This window comes from Rhincodon typus, chromosome 1 (assembly GCF_021869965.1).
Source record: "Rhincodon typus isolate 14 chromosome 1, sRhiTyp1.1, whole genome shotgun sequence".
Taxonomy (NCBI): Eukaryota; Metazoa; Chordata; class Chondrichthyes; order Orectolobiformes; family Rhincodontidae; genus Rhincodon; species Rhincodon typus.
In genome coordinates, this window is record NC_063332.1 from 17381067 (window position 1) to 17405409 (window position 24343).

Genomic DNA, 24343 nt, shown 5'->3' on the forward strand with positions numbered 1-24343 from the left:
TCCACAGTCCCTTCAAAGTGGCAACACAAGTGGATAAGGTGGTCAAGGGGGCAAATGACATGCTTGCCTACAGCAGTCAGGGCATGTAGTATAAAAATTGTCAAGTCATGTTGCAGCTGTGAATATCAGAGATTTTCTTTCATTTAACCTTCTCTTCTCCGTAACAATTTAACAGATTAGGTGAGGTGAAGCAAGCTCCTCTGGGTGTTTCGGGTTTAGTTATTAGAAGGGGACCTCTACTCCCGCTGTAACAGATTGGGGATTTGTGTTTCGATTTTATTTATCAGAGGTGTTCTACCTCCCCTTCCAAACACTCCGAAGTTGAAGCAAGTACTTAGAGACTTCAACTTGTCACTTGCTCCAAAGGACCACCATACTTAATACCATCATCTTTGACACACATTCTGACCACCGACCACATGGACTGCCACCAGTCACACGCACGCCATGTCCACAGACATTGGCATCTGACATGTGCCAACCTCTAAGAACCTTCATGGCACATCTCCAATCCACTTCCAGCATGCTTTTGAACTTCAATGCTGCACCGCAGATTGCATCAGCAACTGTGATCGTCCTTGCAGCAGCATTACAATCTGTGCTTAGCAACATACACCCAGATCATGGGCTGGACAAACTGCATCTCCAGGCTGCTTGCTAGCTGAGTAGTCACTCATTTCCCAAATACTCACAGCATCCCAACCTTGCCTTCCGTTTTTATGCCTTACCCCACATCTAGAGATACCAAACTCACAGTTCGACTAATGTGCCATGCTGTTTAGCAAAGAGATCTGTAAGTAAGTCATGATTGTCAACTGTTCTCAGTTAATTCAGGGGAGATCGCCTTCAGTCAGGGCACCCTGGCACAGTAAGCAAAGGTCAGTCTCCTGTGCTAGTCAAGGGGTTTAGACATAGCCAGCCACTTGGGGCCATCAGTGTGAGTATATGAGTTGAAGAACCAAATGTTGACCAGCCCAATGTCCCTTTGACTCTTTTTGCCCTATGGTGTTTTTCTTCCCCCTTAGTCCAGGTGGGGATGTGTCCCAAGTGAGTTTGTTGGCACCACAGAGGACATGTGGTATGTGGGAATTGGGAGTGTAATGTGAGTGAGGAGATATGTTGTGGGCAATAGTGAGATGGCAGAGTACGAGGCTTGGTGGGAGGCAGATACAATAGCAGAGATCAAGTGTGAGGTGTCAGAGCAAAGACGAAGCACTTACACTGGTGAAATAAAGAAGGTCAGTCTTCCTACGTTACATTTCTCCAGATGGCTGAGGTTGCGCTGACCCTTGTGGCAATGGAGATTAAGCTGGCATGATCTGGTGTTGTGGCCACTACCTCTGGTTCTAGAAAATAGGATATCCCACATCTGTATACTCTCATCCAATAAAACCTTCAAATCCCTATCTGCAGAGCTGGGTACTCATTTTTCCTTGTATGCCACATCTCAGGAAAATGCCAGAAACCGTACTGGCCAGCTCCAGACCGACAGTGCTTGTCCAGGTGCACAACAGCCTTTTAGAAAGGGTGTTAGTACCAAGGATCCTTTCCATTCTTGAATACCCTGAACAAGATATTACAAGTGGTCGGATGGACTAGAATCGGGTGAGAGGTGTGCCATACAGGCATGGTAGGTAGGTAGGTAATGTGATGGTTTTGGTAAGATGCAGCAAGACATCTTGCTAGGCTTTGGAGGTGAGAAACCGCTATGTGAGGAGGTGGTGATTGTAGTAGTAATGCTACTGAGCTGGCAATCCAAAACCGAGGTTACAGTCCTGAAGACATGCGTTCATATCCCACAATGGCAGATAGTGAAATTTCATTTCAATATTAAAAGAAAATTGAGAATAAAAAGCTAGTCTACTGATGACTATGCAATTGTTGTTTGTTGTAAAAACCCATCTGATTTACTAATGTTCTTTATTGAAGGAAACTCTGGTCATTACCTGATCTGGCCTAAATGTGACTCTCAACCATGTGGCTAACTCTTAACTGCCCTTTGGGCAATTAGGGATGGGCAATAAATGCTGGCCTAGTCAGCAACACCCACATTCCATGAACAAATAAATTTTAAAAAACTGTGCAACTTGAGAAATAGCTAGAAAAAGTTTCAGCCCTATTTTATTACCTTCCAAATCATGACGCATGACACCAGAAAGCACAATTTTCCACTTAGAATGTCCTACATAAACGGTAATCTGTTAATCAGTTTCAAAGTTACCATGTCGAAGATAACCCTCAAGCTCCTGTAGGAAGAAAATTAGTTTACACAGCTTGATGTTGTTTTTCTTTATTTAGCTCATGAGCATGAAAATATATAACAACAGAATACAATTCTTCCCACCTGCTGAATCCCTCCAGCCAATTTTTAAAAATGTCGTAAATAATTTCCAAAGAAAATAAGGATTTATTATATTTATTCTTGTTGGATTAGCACAGGAAATGCCTGCTACTTTTACATGTCATCTAAATCAATCTCTGGACTATCCAAAGAATAATAGATGAACTTTATGTCAAACAAGCTGTCAATCATACTCATTGCTCATTAGAATTCAACACGGCTGCTGTTTGATTTGTATGTTATGCAAATATTGTAACAAATTCAGGCAATATTTTCCAAATCTTTCAAATTTTGCTAATAAATTGCTACAACTGCTACATTACTCACAGTGACTGGCTCTACTGATATAAAGGACATTAATATAAATTTAACACGTTTGTGAGTAGCATTTAAATGTTACCTTGATATCTGTGACAACTGATTATTACATGAGACAGCAATCATTTTTATGGATAGCAGGAACTGCAGATGCTGGAGAATCTGAGATAACAAGGTGTAGAGCTGGATGAACACAGCAGGCCAAGCAGCATCAGAGGAGCAGGAAGGCTGACGTTTCGGGCCTAGACCCTTCTTCAGAAATGGATTCTGAAATCGTTTTTATGGATATTTTTGCATTATATTTTCAAGTAAACTGCAACAGTACTTGGTGCCTGAATAGAAAACAAAGAATTGCAGATGCTGGAAATCTGAAACAGAAACAGAAACAGAAATTGCTGGAGAAATTCAGCAAGTCTTGCTGCACTTGTAGGGAATAAAAACAGAGTTAACATTTCTAATACGTTCTGATGAAGAATCACCAGACTCAAAACATTAACTCTGCATTCTTCATACAGATGCTGCCAGACCTGTGGAGTTTCTCCAGTAATTTCAGTTCTTGGTGCTATCCTAATTAGTACACTAATGAGTAAACTCACTTTTATGCTTAGAGTTTGCTTGCCAGAATCAATGTGAAAGACAGAACAGCTAAACCTTGCAAATACACTTAGATACCTTTCTTGGCTGTTACTGAGGACATTTCAATTGCTACTCTTCATCCTTTCCATTTTGTTCCACAATCTACATCTAAACTAGTAATAAAATCCCATAATTTAAGTAAAAAATTCACAAAAAATCATGAATAGTGATAAAGCAAAACAAAAAGGAATCCATTCTGAAAGTTCAAAACTTCCCTTGAAACTGGACAGTGAAGAAATCATTTGATCCAAAAAGATTCAGCTCGATGCCCCACAAAACATGATGACATTGACAAAGAATGATCTCAATATCAGTTTTACTGATGGGTCCTACATGGATCAAGGATTCTGAAATTTAAAATAAAATCACGTTGGAGTCCTAACTATCTCATGGAAAGCATAGAGATCCTACCTGCTTCTCACAGGCAGCTGCTCTTGAAAACTACAGTGACAGTGAATGATTTGTATAGAATTATTATTGAAAATTTTAAAAGGGACCTGAGAGGAACAGAGGGAGATGCATATATGGAATGAACTGCCAGAGAAAGTAGTTGACAGTGCTGGTACAGCTATCACTTTTAAAAGACATTTGGACAGGGACATGATCAGGAAAGATTTAGAAGGTTACAGCCCAAACACAGGCAAATGGGACTAATTCAGTTTTGGAAACCTGTTTGGACAGGTTCGACTGAAGGGTCTGTTTCTATACTACATGACTCTATGGCTGCCACCCAACCTCCCTGTTGCCATTCAGGTTAAACATCAGGGTTATACAAGAGATATGGACTTTGTTGCAGCTTTGGCATTTAAAAAAATGTTTCAACATCACTGAAGTTTCTGTAGTGTTAACTTATTGTAAGTCTGATTGAAGCTGAGCTAAAATATCAGTCTAATTCCCTTATTTGCTCAATCCAAAATGAAAAGAATTTGGCAAGCAATTGCAGATTTTATGACATTGATGGCATTTACTTTTGCTACAATACATGAGGGTATTCAAATAAAATGGCCTATTTACCAAGGAGCGGAGTCAGCTGAGCACCTGGTGGGGGAGGAACACGGAGCAGTGAGTATATATGTTTTCAGCTAAGGGGAGTGGAGTCAGGACCGGGTCCTGGAGGGGAGGAGCATGGAGTGCTGAATATGTAAATTTACAGTCAAGTGTATGGAGGCTTTCTTTCCAGGGAGTGGAGTCAGCTGTCTGCAACACTGCCATTTCTCCCAACGATAAACATTGAATGGAGCATAAAGTCTTGCATCAAGAACTCAGGGATCAAGGCAGTAGATAAAAAGCAGGACCTCAAAGGTTGTAATCTCTGGATTAGTCCCTGTACCATGTGCTCACAAGTACAGAAATGGGAGAATAAGGCAAATGAATCTGTGACTCAAGATTTGGTACAGAAGGGATGATTTAATATTCCTGGATCACTAGGATCATTTCTGAGGAAGGTGGGACCTCTACAAGTGGGACAGTCTGCACTTGGACCAGAGTGGGACCAATATCCTTGCAGGAGGGTTTGCTAATGATGATGGAATGAGTTTAAACTTGTTCAGCTAAGAAAGGGGACACTTAGCATTTTTCAGCAGCAGAGGGAGAGGCGACAGCGAGGACCAGGGGGCTGCCGGGAATATATTTGGGCAGCGGCTAGGAGTAATATAGGTGAGACAGATGAGTTAAAGACATGGATTAACAGACTGAATTGTGATATTATAGGGAGGTGAAGGACTGACAACTCAACATTCAGGAGTATAGGATCTTTAGGCAGGACAGGAAAAGCTATAAAAGTGGTAGTGGTGTCACATTATTAATTAAGGAATCAGCTACTATGGTAAGGTGGAATGAGATCTTGGAAGATTTTTCAACTGTGGCTTTGTGGGTCGAGCTGAGGAATAAAAAGGGGGTAATTACATTGCTGGAAGTGACGCAGGGAGTAGAAAAATAGACAATTTACTGATGTATGTATAAAAAGCAATAGGGTAATTATATAGGGGACGTCAACTTCCCTAATATTAACTGGGATATTCATAGCATAAGGGGTTTTATACGCGGATAGATTTCTTGAAATGCATTCAGAAGAGCTTTTTATATCAATGTGTAGAAAGTCTAAAAGGGATGGTGAAGTGCTGGGTGTAGTTTTGGGGAATAAAACCAGACAGGTGTTGGAAATGGCAGTGGGAGCAATTTAGTGATAGTGACCTGTATGTTTAAGGTTTGTTCTGGAAAAGGAAAAAGATGGCCTGCAGAAATGAGTTTTAGATTGGGAGAAGGCATATTTTATGAAAATAAGGCAGGATCTGCCCAAAGTAGGCAGGTAACAGCTACTTGTGGGTAAATCTACATTAGGACAGTTGAGGGTAGGAAGTGGGGGGATTCAAAATGGAATTGGGGAGAGTACAGCCTCAACATCTTCCCTTTCCAGTACAATGAAGGAACAACAAGGCCAAGCAACCCTAGATGTCTAGGAATATTCAGTGCTGGATAAGAAGAGGAAAAAAAAAGAGGCTTTCAACAGGAACACAGGGAGCAAATCAACAAAGGCCCTACTTGCAATATTGCCAGGAAGAACTTAAGAAAGCAATTAGGAGAGGGAGCATAAAAATTACTGGTGGGTAAAATTTGGGAGAATCCCAAGATATTCTATAAGTATAGCAATGGGAAGAGGAGAACCAGGGAAAAAGAATAAGGCGTATTAGCGAGGAAGAGGGCAAATGTGTAAGGAAGCGGAGGATATTGATAGGATGTTAAATGAATATCTCACGTCGGCATTCGCAGAAGAAGAGGATTTAAGTACAAAATTCAGGAAGAATTACTGAGGTTCCTGATCAGATTGACACAGGGAGTGAAGAGGTATGGAAAGTTTTGTCAGGCACATAAATGGACACATCCCCAGGTTCAGATGAGTTGTATCCCAGGTTGGATAGGACTGCAAGACAGATAATGTAGTTCCACTTTTCAAGAAAGGTGGCAGAGATAAGCCCGGGAAATACAGATTCCTGAATCTCACATAAGTGGCAGGAAAACTTACTAGAGTAAATTCTGAAGGAGAAAAATAATATTCCCTCATTTTCTTTACATGCACACACACACACACCTATATATATAAACACACATAAACAATATAAAAAAATGGGTGGGGGAATATAAGTTAGTTTGCAGATGACATGAAGGTTAGTTGGCGGTGAGGAAGAAGGTCTTAGATTACAGGATATAGGAGGACTGGTCAGAGCAGTGGCAGATTTAATATATCCCTGATATGAGTGAGGTGATGCACTTTGTAAGGCATATTAAGGCAAGGGAGTACTCAGCGAATCAAAATCAGAAATTGCTGGAAAAACTTAGCAGGTCTGGCAGCATCAGTGGAGAGAAAGCAGAGTTAACATTAACAAACTGGGTTCTGAATAAGGGTCACTGAACCCAAACGTTAACAATGCTTTCTCTCCACAGACACTGCCAGACCTGCGAAGTTTTTCCAGCAATTTCTGGCTTTGTTTCTGATTTCCGGCATCTGCAATCCTTTAGTTTTTTTTTGTTTAGTGCTTGGTGAATGTCAGGACACGAGGAAGCAGAGGAACAGAGAGACTTTGGGGTTTTTGTTCACTGACCCCTACCCTGAAGGCAGGGCAGGTTAAACGGGTAGTTAAGAAGGCATATAGGACACTTGCCTTTATCAGGCATGGCATAGATTATAAGCACTGGGAAGTAATGCTGGAGCTGTGCAAAATTTTGGATAGGCCACAACTGAAGTAATGTGTGCAGTTCTGGTCACTGCTATAGCAAGCATATGATTGCACTAGTGGGGATGCAGATGGGATTTACCAGGATATTGCCTGGAATGAAGCATTTTAGCTATGCAAGAAGGCTGGATGAGTTCAGGCTGTCTTTTTTTAGGGTAGAGAAGGGTGAGGGGGTCCTGATTGAGACATAGAAGATTATGAAGAGCAAGGACAGAGGGGAAAGGAAGCAGCTATTCCCAGATGTGAAGCGTCAATAACGAGGGGGCAGAATTTTAAGGTGAAAGGTGTGGAGGTGTGGAGGAAATTTGAGGAAAAGGAATCACACAGAGGATGGTGGAAATCTGGAACACGCCATCTGGGAGAGTAATTGCAGTAGGGAACCTCACAACCTTTTGACAGTAATTGGATGGGCACTTGAAATCATAATATTCAAGGCTATGGACAAAGTGTTGGAAAGTGGGATGAGTACAGGTTTACAGGAAATTTTTAGGTGCAGACTCGAGGGACTAAAGGGTCACGTCTGTATTATATGATTCCAGGAGTCATTTTTCTCCATTATTTTCTAAGTTTTATGTTAGTAACTCCAATATTTTGACAGTTAATAAAATTAGACCTGGCAGAAATTTGAATGGTGTCTGTGATTATCATCAAAAATGTTCTGTAAAAGAAAATAGGTATGCTGAACTGCTTACTGGAAAGCATATACCAGTGAATTATTCCAGAAACTGGGCATGCTACAAATTTTATCTAGCAGTGACCTGGAGTACAATTAAATATGGTGAATCATTAATAGTAAACCAGTGCCGTCCTGCCAAGTTTCTGCTGCAATCATTTTGTTTACTTATTTATTGCACATGGATAATAAACTCCAAATGATTTGTAATTTGAATCATAATATATATCACAGTTAGTTCCATCACTTGTTTTTATTCTGTTTGTTTATTTAACAATATTTCCAAATAAAAGTCTCTTAAATTTGAAGGTTAATCACAGCTTAAAGACAGACTCCAGCATAAAATTGTCTAAGTGTGCAATAAATTACTGAGCATTGTTATTGTGAAAGATGTTGGAACATGAGCTTCATTTTACAGATGGTAGTTTTATACCTCAAGCACTGAACAAAATAACTTTCTGCTTATTCTGTTCTCTGCCACAAAACATGTCTAAACCACAGCATCACAACGTCCACCACGTATAGAGCAACGAGGCTGGTCGCAATCCACCTAAGCCAGAGCAAAGATCGAACATTGCACTATTGCAGCAACCTGACATACATCGCTGTCCAGCCATTATACCCCCAACCTGTCTCAGTTGCTGTTGCACTTTTATATGTACAACATAGTCCGAAGTTATGTATAACAATGTGAAAGGCTATAATTTTCTTTCCATCTGCTCTTGGAGACTGCCACGGGTGTATGGTGGAAGGATGTGCAGTTGATGGTCAACCTGTTGGCTGTGTTATCAGCATACTTTCCTTAGGCATCAAGCAAAGCATTTGGCACCAGAGGTCAGTGTGCATGCATGTGCAAGAAATCTGGTTCCAAAAGTAAAGACAAGCCCCAGAAGAGCACATGGGTGACCAGCAAGATAGCATAACACCACAAAGCTGGCAGCAAGAGATGCCTTATATATGTGCACAAACTCAAAAAAGTGATCATGCACATGGTCAAACAAGCAGAAATCAAACTTTGGAAGATGGCCAAGCATTTCACAGAGTCATTCAACACAGAAGAAGACAAATTAGTCCAACTTGTCCATGCTGACTAAGTTTCCCAAATTGAACTAGTCCCATTTGCCAGCTTTTAGCCCATATGCTCTAAACCTTTCCTATTCATGTTCCGGTCCAATGTCTTTTAAATGTTGTAATTGTATCTGCCTGTACCACTTCCTCTGGAAGCTCATTCCATACCCGCACCACCCTGTGTGTGAAAAAGTTGTCCTTCAGGTCCCTTTTAAATGTCTCCCCTCTTACTTTAAACACATGTTCTGTAGTTGTGGACTTCCCTAACCTTGGAAAAAGACCTTGGCTATTTACCTTATCTGTGCCCCTCATGATTTTATAAACCTCTATAAGGTCACCCCTCAGCCTCTGACATTGCAGAGGAAAAAGTCCCAGCCTATCCAGCCTCTCCTTATAACTGAATCCTTCCAGTCTCCATAACATCCTTGCAAATCTTTTCTGCACCCTTTCCAGTTTAACAACATCCTTCCATTAGCAGGGTGAGCATAGTTGCAGACGGTACTCCGTAAGTGACCTCACCAGGGTCTTCTACAGCTGTAACATGATATCCACTCCTGTACTCAATGTCCTGACCAATGAAGGCAAGCGTGCCAAACACCTCCTTCACTATCCTGTCTACCTGCGACACCACTTTGAAGGAACTATGTACCTGCACCCCATGATTTCACTGTTCAACAACATTCCCCAGGGCCATACCATTAACTGTGTAAGCCCCCTACCCTGGTTTGCTTTACTAAAATGCAGCACCTCGCATTTAGATAAATTGAATTCTATCTGCCACTTCTTGGCCAATTAACCCATCTCATCGTTATTGTGTTGTACTCCGAGATAACCTTCTTCACAGAAGGGTATTGAAGCAAAAACAGAAAATCATGATGAATTTGTTATAGTATTTAATAGTATCCATCAGAAAGACATGATGGTGTGAATACATGGTGAACAGACCTAGCTCCTCCCAGGAACAGTCCTTCATAAACTGTGGGGCAGACATTATCTTGTGATGCCAGTTCACCTTTTCAGATTCTATCTTCATTATACAACATCTCCCCCCATGTTTTTGTCCAGGCATTGTTTAGTTAAAATAAAACAAAGAATTGCAGATGTTGGAGATCTGAAACAATGCAAGAAATTGCTGGAGAAACTCAGCAGGTCTGGAAGCATCTGTGTAAAGAGAAAATTGGGAGTTAACATTTCGAGCTCGGTGACCCTTCTTTGGAATTGAAGAATCAATCATGTGATTAACACTAAGAATACACAATGAAGTACAGGTAGATACATGGATAAAAGCCGTAATGCCTCCTAAGAGCAATCTTTGCTATCTGACAAGCAGTGAACCCTTTCAGATCCTAACTTCCTCATACAACACAAATCATTAACAAGGCAAGCACCTACATATCTGATTGATGACAATATTGGCCAGGCCTTGCTCTTCTCTCTGGTGCCTTTCATAATCTTCTCAAATGGCATTATATGACAACAAATCATTCTTGTCAAGGGGACATCACTGTTCTAACAGGGGATACCCGCTGGCCAATTTTTTTCACTGCAAGATCCAACAAATAGCAATGTGACAATGGTCAGCTATTCATTTTCTACATGATGGATAAGTATTGACCCAAGGAAACCAAGGAGGACGCCTTGGTTCAAACCTGAATACTTTATAGCCACCTGAGAGAAGAAGCAGAACCTTGGTTTAACTCTCCACCTAAGAGGGGTATGCACTTGGAACTCTGTGGACTGCAGTGAGCGTGTTAGTCTGGATAAGGGGCTCCTGCCTCCTGGATAAGTATTTGAACCTGGGAATTTTCAATTCAGGGACAACAGCATTGCCCATTGAGCTTAAGACATTTGTTTTGGTGCTGGGCGAATTTTGTCACAGAACATGAAATGGTGCAAACTGGTAAAGTCAGAAGAGGAGGAACACTGACACAGTCTGAGCCTGACTGCAGGTCATTAACAAGTGATTAATGGCTCGCCTTGGATAGAGGGGAAAGAGCCAAAAGGTCACTGCAAATCATTGGTGTGCAGCATCACTGAGGTATGAAAAACTATACAATCCTTCTTAAATTAATCATCTTTCTCCAAAGAAGGCTGTCTGCTGAGAAAGGGAGCAGGAAAACAATATAAGCCCAAGGGAAAATGAGTAACACATCCAGAGAAGGGGGCTGAGACTATACTTGTCTTTCACCCTCATCAATAAAAACACAAGCAGAGTTATTTAGAGCAAGTGTTGCCGGGGTCAGAGGGCACTTCCTGGCTGCACTAACATGTTCCTTCCCAAAACATCTCCTTCTCCCTTGCTTTCTCTTTCTTCATTTTTATTCCTTGATTTCTCTTTTCTTTCCTCTCTTCTCATACTCTTCTTTCCACCTGTTTGTTGAGATCAACAGCTGCTAAAAAGGTGGAGAGAGAGACCAACATTAACATTAAAGAGGTCCATTCAAAAGTTTGACAACAGCTGAGAAGCTGTTCTGGAATCTGTTTGTGCATGCATTCAAACATTTATATCTTCTGCCCGACAGAAGGTGGGAGGGGTTTTTGATTATGTTGATTGCTTTCCCAATGCAGCAGGAAGTATAGATGAAGTTAGCGGATGGGAGGCTGGTTGAGTTATGGACTGGGTCACGTTCACAATGGAAATGTACCAAACACAATAGTTTTGTGAATGCATGTCCCTTATGGTGCAAGGGCTGTAACAACATCATGCAAAGGCAGGCTACAAATTGCCTTCACTCCATGCTAGGGCTAACTGTGCTCAGACACAACGTGACATTTGAATGGCAATGAGCCTGGGCCTTCAATTCAGGAGGGTCAACTCAGCTCTCTCACTCTTTGGTCACAAGCCAGTTAACTCTGATGTAAAGTGTGTGAGCATGAGCTTTGAACGAGGCGGTGATGCCCTTCACAGTCCAACAGCCTGCCTGGCAAGGCTACCCACATGAAGACAGATTGTGGTTCACTGAGTCACATTAACGTGGTCTTGCTCCCTTGAATGTAGAGGACTGAGGGTTGATCTAGAGGTATTTCAGATGATGAAAGGATTTAATAAGAGATACATGATCAAAGCACAGAATGCAGAATGAGGCCATTCAGCCCATTGTGCCTGCACCGGCTGGATGAAGAGCATCATCATCTAGTGCTAATCTCCTGCTTTTGCCTCAAGCATTTCCATAATCTAAAAAAAAAACCACATGCAATGCCCTCTTGAATGCCTCAACTGAGCCTGCCAAATGATGTTCCACTATTCATTATGATCCTGGCTGACCTTCACCCACCACTCCTTCTTCATATCTTTTCATTCTAAACTTTGTCAATCCTAGTCTTGATTGTATTCAATGGCTGAACATCCACAGCACTTGGGGGTAGAAACATAGAAAATAGGAACAAGAGTAGGCCATTGTGACAATCGAGCTATGCCACCATTCAACACGATCATGGCTGACCATCCAACTCAGTACTCTGTTATAGGAACGTAGGAAGTGGGAGTGCAAGTAGGCAATTTACTCCTTCAAGCCCACTCTGCCATTTAGCAAGATTATGGCTGATCTTATCCTGGTTTCAGCTCAACTTTTCTGCCTGCTCCCCAGTGCATTTTATCGCACTTTTCATCAGAAGTATATCTGTTTCTTTCTTAAATCTGTTGATTGATTCTGCTTCTACTGCACTCTGGGGCAGTGAGTTCCACAGATTCATAATCCTCAGAGAGGTAATTTCTCCAAATCTCAGTTTTGAACTTACCTCCTCTCATTCTAAATTTGTGACCTCTTGTTCAAGACTTTCCCAGAAGGGGAAACGTCTGTTCAATGTCCATGTAATTAATCCTCTTTAGCATTTTATATACCTCAGTCAGATCCCTCCCTTATTCTTCTGAAACAAAAACAGAAATTGCTGGAGAAAGTCAGCAGGTCTAGCAGCATCTTTGGAGAGAAAGCAGAGTTAATATTTTGAATCTAGTGACTTTTCATCAAAATATTCTCATACCATAAGAAATAGGAACAGGAGTAGGCCAGTCAGCCCCTTGTGCCTGAGCCATTATTCAAAAGGATCATGACTAGTCTAACATTCCTCACATCCACTTTCCTATCCTTTCCCCACAATCCTTTATTTCCTGACTCATCAAGAATCTATCTCAGCCTTAAATATACATGAGGACTCGGCCCCCACAGCTCCCCGTGGCAAGGAATTTCAAAGACTCAACTGTCTGAAAGAAGAAATTCTTTCTCAACTCAGTCTTAAATTGGCATCCTTTTATTCTGAGACTATGCCCTCTGGTCCTAAACTCTCTCATGAGGGTTACTATACTCTCAGTAATTACTCTGCCAAGCCCTTTAAAAATTCTATAAGTTTCAAAGCAATCATCCTGTTATCGTATCAGTAACTTAGACTGACACCAATAAGAATTTGTGGCAGCAATTCTGCAAAGTCATCCCAGATCATAGCTGTCATTACAATATGTTGGCAGTGGTCAGTACCATTGTCCCATATTAAAATATGGCAAACAAAGGTGCAGAGTTTGACTAGATAATACGAGCCTGAAAAAAATATTCAGCTCCACAAGCAATACAGCCAAACAAGGTGAAGAAGCAGGGAAAAGAAAACCAGTCAAAAAATTGAGAGCATTACTTTCAACATCCAGCGTGAAAGCACACAAAGTCAGTCAGTTTCTGTGCAAACTGCAGCCAGCAACAATATGCTGCAACAGCTCTTGTGAGCACTATGCCTGCCTATGTTGTTAACCTCATTAACCAAGTCAATCATATAGGGTTATCAGAAGTTTTTATTATCATCATAGGTCCTGCACCCAACAGTTGAGTTTCATCTTAGGGGGTATCACACAGATTGGATGGGGGTGGTGGGGAGGAAGTGGTGGTGGTGTATCAGGTGCATCTTCCTGTTTGGAAGACAAGGGGGTGGCAGTAGGCATCTACAGGAAAGAGAAGTCACACATAGGAAATTTCTAGAAGTGTATGGCCTCCGCTCCTCCCCTGTACGTGATCACAAAGCAATAAGAAATTCAGGCTGAAGAGGGTCAGTCTGCACTTGGGCCTGTGCTTTGTAGACCCAAAGCAACTCAGGCACAACTGGGCACATAGGTGGCATGGGTTCTAAGGAAGGGTCACTAGACCCGAAACATTAACTCTGATTTTTTTCTTCACAGATGCTGCCAAACCTGCTGGGGTTTTCCAACAACTTCTGCTTTTGTTCAGGCACAACCGCATTGGTCTTCTAGGTCAACAGGGTCAACGACAGGACAGGCTCAACGACATTTTAGGTTCCCTCCACTTCAGCTGCTAAGATGAAGGTGTCATTTACGCTGGTCAGAGAGAAGTTGAGTCTTCAACTGGCAAGCAAAAGCTAGCATATCCTGCATTAAATATTCTGGGTTCTAATAATCCGCTGACTGAATCCTACTCTGTTCATTTCCAGCAAGGTCAAGCAAACCTGTGTCTTAAGTTAAGCATTCCAAAATATGTCTTGTAGATTTTCTTTTCTATTTAGCAAATATATTGTAGACCAGCAATGACTGTATGGAGGCTCTGACTTGCCCTTAGATGTAGTGAGAGACAGAAAAAAAATTTACCAAGGGCACAGAGGTAGCATGGATTTTACGTGTTTGTAAATAATCTTTTCACTTTTGAAAATACATTTTCACTCCTGCTGTTGAAATGTCTTCTCCAGTGTAATTTTCACTGCCAGGCTTGTTTAAGTCTCATCCATGTGAGAAATAAACAGCATCTTCAGACACGCACGGATGAGAGACATTATAATGGCCAAGCATTGCTCTCTCACAACGAAATCACGCCACTCTGCCCACCACCCCCAGTCAGCAGCTCCACAGTAAACACCAGCCCCCAGCCCTGCAGGGTCTTCACCATCCCCCCAAACCTCCCCCACACTGAGGACGAACAGTCAGTCCTCAGTAAAGGACTTACCTTGATCCCCCTTCACCCGAACATCAATGAATACCGCTCACGCCTGGACATCGAACAGTTTTTCTGCCACCTCCGCCTCCGCGCTTATTTCTTTAATCGCGAGTCTAACCCCGTCTCTACTGACCCCTTCTCCCGTCTCCAACACACCCCATCCTCCTGGACACCAGCCAAGGCCTCCTACCCTCCCTCAACCTCTTCATCTCTAACTGCCGTTGCAACATCAATCACCTCAACCTCTCCATCCCTCTCACCCACTCCAACCTCTCCCCCACAGAAAATGCAGCCTTCTGCTCCCTCCACTCCAACCCTAGCCTCACTATAAAGCCCGCGGACAAGGGAGGTGCAGTTGTGGTATGGCGCACTGACCTCTACATCGCCGAGGCCAGGCACCAACTCTCTGACACTTCCTCCTACCACCCCCCTTGATCCTGACCACCAAAACATCATCTCCCAGACCATCCATAACCTCATCACCTCAGGTGACCTCCCACCCACAGCCTTCAACCTCATCGCTCCCCAACCCCACACCGCCTATTTCTATCTCCTTCCTAAAATCCATAAATCCAACTGCCCTGGTCGACCCATTGTCTCTGCCTGCTCCTGCCCGACCGAACTTATCTCCACTAATCTCGACTCCACATTCTCCCCCCAGTCCAGGAACTCCCCACCTATGACCGTGACACCAGCCACGCCCTCCACCTCCTCCAAAACTTCCAATTCCCTGGCCCCCAACATCTCATCTTTGCCATGGACACCCAGTGCCTATATACTTGTATTCCCCATGCAGGTGGCCTAAAAGCCCTCCGCTTCTTCCTCTCCCGCAGGCCCGACCAGTCCCCCTCCACCAACACTCTTATCCGCTTAACCAAACTCGTCCTTACCCTTAACAACTTCTCCTTCAACTCCTCCCACTTCCTACAGACTGAGGGGCGGCCGTGGGTATTCACATGGGCCTAAGCTATGCCTGCCTCTTTGTAGGATACATGGAACAGTCCCTCTTCCGCAGCTACACTGGCACTATCCCCCACCTCTTCCTCCGTTACATCGATGACTGTATCGGCGCCGCCTGGTGCTCCAACAAGGAGCTCGAACAGTTCATCCACTTTACTAACACCTTCCACCCCAACCTTAAGTTCACCTGGACCATCTCTGATACCTCTCTCTCCTTCCTAGACCTCTCTGTCTCCATCTCTGGTAACCACCTGGAAACTGATATCTATTTCAAGCCCACCGACTCCCACAGCTACCTAGAATACACCTCCTTTCAGCCACCTTCCTGCAAGAATGCTATCCCCTATTCCCAATTCCTTCGCCTCCGCAGCATGTGCTCCCAAGTTGAGGTGTTCCACTCCCAGACAAACCAGATGTCCTTGTTTTTCAAGGACCGCAATTTCCCCTCCACAGTGGTTGAAAACACCCTCGACTGCATCTCTTGCGTACCTCGCACCTCAGTCTCACACCCCCTCCCCGCAATAACAACAGAGACAGAATTCCCTTTGTCCTCACATATCACCCCATCAACCTCCAGATTCAACACATCATTCTCCGCCACTTCCGCCACCTGCAATGTGACCCCACTACCAAGGATATATTTCCCTCCCCACCCTTATCTGCCTTCCAGATTGACCGCCCTCTCCGCAACTCCCTTGTCCACTCCACACTCCCCATTAGCCCCACCACCCCCGGCACCTTTCCCCGCAACCACTGGAGGTGCTACACCTGCCCCTACACCTCCCCCTTCACCTCCAACCCAGGCCCCAAGAAAACCTTCCACATTAAACAGATGTTCACCTGCACATCCGCTAAATGTGGTATATTGTATCCGCTGTTCTCGATGTGGCCTTCTCTACATCAGGGAAACTAAGCGGAGGCTTGGAGACCGCTTTGTGGAGCACCTACGCTCAGTTCGTGACAAACAACAACACCTTCCGGTCACGAACCACTTCAACTCTCCATCCCACTCCTTGGAAGACAAGTCCATCCTGGGCCTCCTCCAGTGTCACAACGATGCCACCTGAAGGCTGAAGGAACAGCACCTCATATTCCGCCTGGGAACCCTGCAGCCCAATGGTCTCAATGTGGACTTTACAAGCTTCAAAATCTCCCCATCCCCAACCTCATCCCAAGACCAGCCCCCGCTCTCATCCCCGCATCCTTGACCTGTCTGTCTTTTCTCCCACCTACCCGCTCCTCCCACCTCACTGACCAACCCCCACCCCCACTTTCTACCTACTAGCCTCATCCCTGTCTCCTTGACCTGTCCGTCTTCTCTCCACTTATCCGCTCCACTATCTACCTGCTATCACCGCCACCCCCCCTCTTCTCTATTTATTTCAGCACCCCCTTCCCCTCCTCCACTTGTGAAGCAGGGTCCAGACCCAAAACGTCAGCTTTCCTGCTCCTCTGATGCTGCCTGGCCTGCTGTGTTCATCCAGCTCCACACCTTGTTATATCAAATCACTCCTTGGCTGCAGATAACCTCAGATTTTCTTGACTGAAGCCAAGGCATTGCACTTTAATGTGAACAACACTGAAACTAAAAGCAGTGTGCAGTGATTATCCAACCTGCACACATCATTCCACACTAATACTCACCTTGTCAGTGAACATACAGAATCAGTGATAATTCCACATATCTCTGGAGGGAAAGATTAAATTTTATCACCATTTCTTCAGTGTAGTTAGTGCACTGTCATTCAAGGCTGGGAGTGTAAATGGGCAGTTCACATGTCGTATCTCCATCATGTGCAGTGGTCTGCCAAGAAAAGCTACACTAAGTACTTCCTCCCACAGGTTCAATGCTGTCCTAGCAAACTACCAGACTCTGAAAGATTGAAGGGAACAATAATGGAAGAGTCAAAATGACAGTAATCGGGATTTTGCTCAAATTATTGGCTACCATGAGACTTCATTGTCCAACACTTGAATATGATAAGCTGACTAAAGGCTTAAGGACCACTAAACTTTACAACCATGTGAAGATAGTTCATAGTCTCACTGAATGTTGCCCTCCTACTGGTCAGTAGAATATGTAATGGTCAGTAGAATATATGTGAAAGTGGATCAGCCAAAGCTATCATGTGCACAGATGAATAATGAGACATTTATTCAGCAATAGAAAAGTTCAAGGATTGAAAAAAATAATCCCGTGCTGCTTCCCAAATTAACAATATAATATTAAACAATTAAATGAATTCCAAATCCAGTTTATTCATCCAGGAAGCAGGTGTTAATTAGGTTATCTCAGGCTTCTTGGGCTTGATGATGCATTGTCATGTTGGATTGTCCTGATAACACTCGTAGTCAATATCCTAATCTTCATCCTCAGATTTCTGGTGATCCATACATTTTGTCCACATGCAAGATATCCCTTTTGTGAGCTTCAGCTGTTAAGGGTACAGCATGCCACAATGATTGAGACACCATTTCTGGGCGACACTGCAACAGGGTGAACCAGACATTGAAACCTCATCTTGAGATCCATGGTCTGATTCGCTATGGCCTTAGCGGAGGTGCAAGTAGCATTGTATCATCATGCTGCACCAGGCTGAGGGTTTTGTAAAGGTGTCACAAGCCCATATTCAGAAGTGGTATTCTGTGTTTCTCAGCAGCTATCCCTGGATGGCACATGGACCTTGAAAGGATACAGGAATTAGTAGGTTTGCGAGTATTTAATAGTCATAGTAGCTCTCAGGATATCCAGTGCACATATCAAAAATTTGGAATCAACAGTTACATATAATTCAAGCACTAATGGAATGGAAGCCTTTTCAAATTGCATGACATCATCAGAGTCTTACGGCACAGAAGAATGCCTTTCAACTTATTATGTTGACTCTTTGAAAATATTCCTTTTGGACACTACTTCTACGACCATACTATTTTTCCCATAATCCTGTAAATTTCTCCTTTACAGGTACATATCCGATTTCCTTTTGAAAATTTACGACTGAAGACAGTTGGGCACACTATTTGGCAAAGAATATGAAAAATCACAAATAGTTTCTCAGAGAGGAGTTAAAGTGAAGGGGTTAAGAATTCTTCTAATAGTATTTCTTAGCATACTAAACCCAATGTTCTTTTTGATCACTTGACGAAGATTTACTCCTCATCACTCAGCACGATGCATTATATACGTCCAACATTTCACAAAGCCATGCCATTCTTCCAATACACATTCAAGCAACTACTCTCACAAAGTTTAAACTGTTGATATTAGCCAGTAATCTGAATACAAAACATGTTCAGGATGCCCAATCCAGTCAAAACCTCATGTCCATACGTGCAAGTTTTCACACAGTTTTCACAAGCAGCACAAACAAGTTGCATTTATGGGAGAAGTCACCCGATGCTGACATTTGAACTATTCATGTGGAAGAGAATGAATAATGTCAACTTTGAAAAGGTTTCTAGCTGTACAATAATTCCAAATTTCATTCCTGTAAATTTATATCAAGAAAGTCTCATCTGTCGAGAAAATGAAGAGCTATGCAGCTATATTTATTACAGTCATTTTTAAATTGAGGTTTGCTTTCACTTTAATAATTTTCTCCCACACTTGAAGCTGGAATTTTCATACTAACAAGAAAAGCAGCAAATAAAAATTTAAAGGAAGCTATTGGAAGCATTCTGGGTTTAAATGTATTTCACCTGCTGTTACCTATAAAAGGTACAAGAAGTCTTATCTCATCTGCTCACTTCTCCTTGCAAGGGATTCAAAGTATTTCATACCAATCCCCCAATATTTTCTCTCCTTCAAACTTTATCAGATTAAAATAAAGCATAATTTAACTATGAACTAGTTAATAACAAGGGACAGCAATTTTAACATGGGCCATGATTTATGACAATGTTGTCCAAAGCTTAGTGGTGGCCTTAGCTGGTCGACCAGTTGATAATACCAATACTGATTGCAGCATGTCCATCAGATGCTATTATACATTTAAAAAAAGGAAATGGAAGTAAAAATAGCTCATCTGACCCCCTCTGCCCTGCCCTGCCATTCACTTAGATATGATTGTGGATTCAATTCCACTTTGCTGCCTACGTCTAATAATGTGGTCCAGCTAACATATGATTCCAGAACCGCAGCAATGCAGTTCACTCCATTTTGCCCTGAAATTGCCCAGTAAACCACTAAACGTAGGGGAAAATTAGGGATAGATAACAAACGTTGGCCTTGCCAGTAACACCAATATCTTATGAGAAAAATAAAAAAAAACTTTGACTCTCTTGTAGATCAAAAATCTAATTATATGGTGATTAATATTTTCGTATGTTTATAAGTATCATTATATCCTCATTTAATAAACTCATTTGAAAAATATCAGATTTGTATTTCCCATTTTTAGACTAGAAGTCTTGTTAGAAACTCAGCTTCTCCAATCTTAAAAATATCGTGTAATCTACTAGTTCATCCATTAAGACCTCCAGCATAAGATGTTGCTCAGTTTATTCCAACCTGACACTTTTTCAAAATCAACCATTTATGAATTTGTCAGAATGCACATCCCTCTCTTATTTCACATCCCATTTTACTAATGCACAACATTTTGGTTGTACGCTTATTATTAATGGAAAGAAAAAGTATCAGACGCAATTAACTATTTTTGAGCGTTATTACTGTTGTAACAGATGTGATCTGTGCACAGAAAGGTTCTAAAAATCAGCAATGCAATAGAGACCAAATATTGTGCTTTTATTTTCCCAGGTACAGAGCCACCAAATATATTTTATCATGTTCATTCATAAGGCTCAAATCTCACATTTTAAAAATTGGCTAAACCTATATGCATATATTTCAATTTCTTTTATGAAAATCTGGTGTTAACAATGTTATGCTTATACAAGTTTCATTTTAATATACAGGGTATAATCAACAGAGTCTCAGGTCCTCCACCCAAATCCCGTTCTAAAGACTTGTCTACAGTGCAACTGGTTTCCCTGACTGCTACTGTACAACACACTATTCAGTTACGCTGCTTACTCAGTTTAGCCTGTACTGTCTTATGTTATAGTTTCATCAGGTTTTCACCTCATTTTTAGGTACCTCTGGTACTGCTCCTGGATTGCTTTGCCAAATGTATTGATCCAGGGTTGGACCCCAAGATCGACGGTCATAGTAAAGTTCGGGATATGCCAGGTTGGTAAATTGCAGATTGTGGTTGAATAAAATTTGGTTGCTCCTAGCAGTCCATGATGTCTCTCAGAGTGCTGTTGGATCGTGTGTTTTAGTATATTATGTTTCATTTTAGTAATTACCCAGATGAACAAATGATTAAAGAAAAAACAGTAACACTTAAGACCATAAGACATCAGAGCAGAAGAAGGCCATTCAGCCTATCAAGTTCACTATGCCACTTAGTGAGATTGTGGCTAACCTGATAATCTTCAGTTTCCTAGAACTTTTGATCCCCTTAATGAGTAGAAACTTTTCTATCTCAGCATTGAATATGTTTAACGAACCAGCATCTATAGCCATCTGCGAGACAGAATTCCACACATTCAACATCCTCAGAAAAATAGTCCTCCTTATCTCTGTTTTGAATGAGCAACTCCTTACTCTGAGATTATACATCTAATTCTAAACATTCCAATGAAGAACTTTTTTTTTCATCCAGAGGGTGGTAGATACATGAAACGTGTTGCCCATGAGGGTGGTGGAGGCAGGTACTCGCACAACATTTGAGAAGCATCTGGACGAGTACTTAAAATGGCAGAGCATAGTAGGCTCTGGACCAAGAGCAGCTAAATGGGATCACAGCAGTTTTGTGTTTGTTGGTTGACATATACATGGTAGGTCAAACATTCTGTTTCTGTGCTGTTATGACTCTGTGAAAGTACTGTTCATGCTGGTTCTCCATTTTGAAGTATAGAAGTCAGACCTGTGTGTATAATTTACATGCTTTATGGGATTCTACTGGCTTTTTTTCCCGTCTGGGTAAAATTATAGTTGTAGAAAACCTTGGAGGAAACTACTTTAAAATTAGTTGCAATGTGAATCACCTGGTTATTCGACTTTTAAGGAAACAAAGACTGAACCAGTGATTTAGAAAATGGTTCGGAAAATGATGAAGCATGCTGAGCTTTTATATTAAGACAAAAATCATGCAACACCAGGTTATAGTCCAACAGCTTTATTTGAAATCACAAGCTTTCAGAGCACAGGCTTTTTGTCAGGTGAAGTGAGAGAGAAGAGCACACAGACAGAGTTTATAGGCAGAGAGATCAAAAGATCATACAATTAGTATGAGCGGAGTGTCGAATAATAAATCTCTGCAGGTGACCAAAAGTGTTGGACGGTGTGAGTAAAGTGTAACCAGTTGAATAACAAGCAAAGGGATGACCTATAATCCAATTAAATGAGGCAGAGAGATAATTACAAAAAATTAAAAATAAGTAGGTGCTGGAGACAAACTAAATGACTGAGCTAACACAAAGGTGTAAGACTTGCATGCTGAGGGTCTAACCAAAGTAATAAGTAATCCAAAACTGTACAAACTAATTAAACGTAGAGAGATCGTAACAATTTGTTGAGGTGACGGTGTCAAAACAGAACAGTAAGGAAGGTTTTACAGATACAGAACAGTGCAGTGGGGTCAGTACCTATGCACTCTCATCGTACGTAGTTCTCGCACTGGAAACTTCCACTGCCTTCCAAAGATACACAAAGCAAACACATCTGGACGTCCCATTGCATCAGGCAATGGGATCCTGTGCAAGAACCTCTTTGGCTATGTTGCGGGCATCTTGAAACCCATTGTACAAGGAACCCCAGCTTCTGTCACGACATTACAGATTTCATACAGAAACTCAGCACCCATGGACCAGTTGAACCAGGAACATTCCTCGTCACAATGGATGTTTCGGCACTCTACACCAGCATCCCCCACAATGATGGCATCACTGCAACAGCCTCCGTACTCAATACCAACAACTGTCAATTTCCACTCGCCATTCCCACAACTCATCCTTGATCACAGCAACATCTTCACCTTCGAAAACCAGTTCTTTATCCAGACACAGAACAGCCATGGGGACCAAATTGGAACCCCAATACGCCAATGTTTTCATGTACAAGTTTCAGCAAGGTTTCTTTGCTGCGCAGGACCTCCAACCAATGCTATACACCAGACACATCAACGATATTTTCTTCCTTTGGACTCATGGCAAGGAATCACTGAAATGGCTACATAGTGATATCAACAAGTTTCATTCTACCTTCAGACTTACCATGGACTACTCTTCAAAATCAGTCTCATTCTTGGACACATGCATCGCCATCAAGGACAGATATCTCAGTACCTCACTCTACCGCAAGCCCAAGGATAACCTCACGATGCTGCACTTCTCTAGCTTCCATCCTAAATATATTAAAGGAGTGATCCCCTTTGGACAATGCCTGTGCATACACAGGATCTGCTCAGATGAAAAAGAATGCAACGGGTACCTAGAGATTTTGAAGGATGCCCTCATCAGAACAGGGTACAATGCTCAACTCATTAAGTGCTAGTTCCGACGTGCCACAGCAAAAAAACTGCAATGACCTCCTCAGAAGACAGACACACGACACAACCAGAGTACCCTTCGTTATCCAGTACTTGGCTGGAGTGGAGAGACTACGCCATGTTCTTTGCAGCCTTCCACATGTCAACGATGACGACGAGCATCTCACCAAAATCAATGTTACGCTCCCCTTCAAACTACCACCAGACCTTACACAGATCAGCAAATTACTCAACCTTCAGGACAACACCGACCACAACATCACACAACCCTGCCATGGGAACCTCTGCAAGACACGTCAGATCTTCGACATGGATACTACCATCACACGTGGGAACACCACCCACCACGTACACAGCAGATAGTCACGTGACTCCGCCAATGTTGTCTGTCCCATACACTGCAGGCAAGGATGCCCCAAGGCATCATATATTGGGAAAACAATGCAGACGCTATGACAACAGATGAATGGACTCCACACAACAATCGCCAGGAATGTACCCTCCCAGACAGGGAACACTTCAGCAGTCAAGGACATTCAGTTTCTGATCTTCAAATAAACATCCTCTAAGGCAGAGATAAACAGCAATGCAGAATCAGCGAGCAGAAACTGATAGCCAAGTTCCGTACACATGAAGACGGCCTCAACCGTGGTCTTGGGTTTATGTCGCGCTACATGTGACCCTACCGCACTGTTCTGTATCTGTAAAACCTTCCTTACTGCCCTGTTATGACAACATCACCTCGATAAATTGTTGTGATCTCTGCACCTCAATTAGCTTGTACAGTTTTGGATTACCTATTACTTTGGTTAGACCCGTGGCATGTGGCTCTTATACCTATCATGTTATTCCAGTCATTTAGTTTGTCTCCAGCACCACCGTATTTTTAATTTTTTTGTAATTATCTCCCCAGCTCACTTAATCGGATTATAGGTCATCCCTTCACTTGTTATCCTACTGTTGATACTTTACTCACACCCTCCAACACTCTTGGTCACCTGCAAAGATCTTTTGATCTCTCCACCCTTGATCTCCTTGCTCTTCTCTCTCACTTCACCTGACAAAGGGGCTGCACTGCGAAAGCTTGCGATTTCAAATAAACCTGTTGGACTATAACCTGGTGTTGTGAGACTTGT

At 42.4% G+C, this 24343-nt stretch overlaps 1 protein-coding gene across 2 annotated transcripts in view; it reads right to left on the bottom strand.

The window, feature by feature from the left end:
- The window catches only part of LOC109923508 (catenin alpha-2-like), a 437044-nt gene that overhangs the window by 89805 nt on the left and 322896 nt on the right, over nt 1-24343 (bottom strand). Inside the window, exon 8 of one of the 2 annotated variants that reach the window (XM_048602784.1) lies at nt 17777-18334. The exons of the other annotated variant lie outside the window; for it this stretch is intronic. Within the exon in view, the coding sequence (XP_048458741.1) occupies nt 18305-18334 (30 nt within the window). The 3' untranslated portion in view covers nt 17777-18304. Of the gene's footprint in view, nt 1-17776; nt 18335-24343 lie in introns of those variants that run through there. 2 annotated transcript variants of the gene reach the window in all.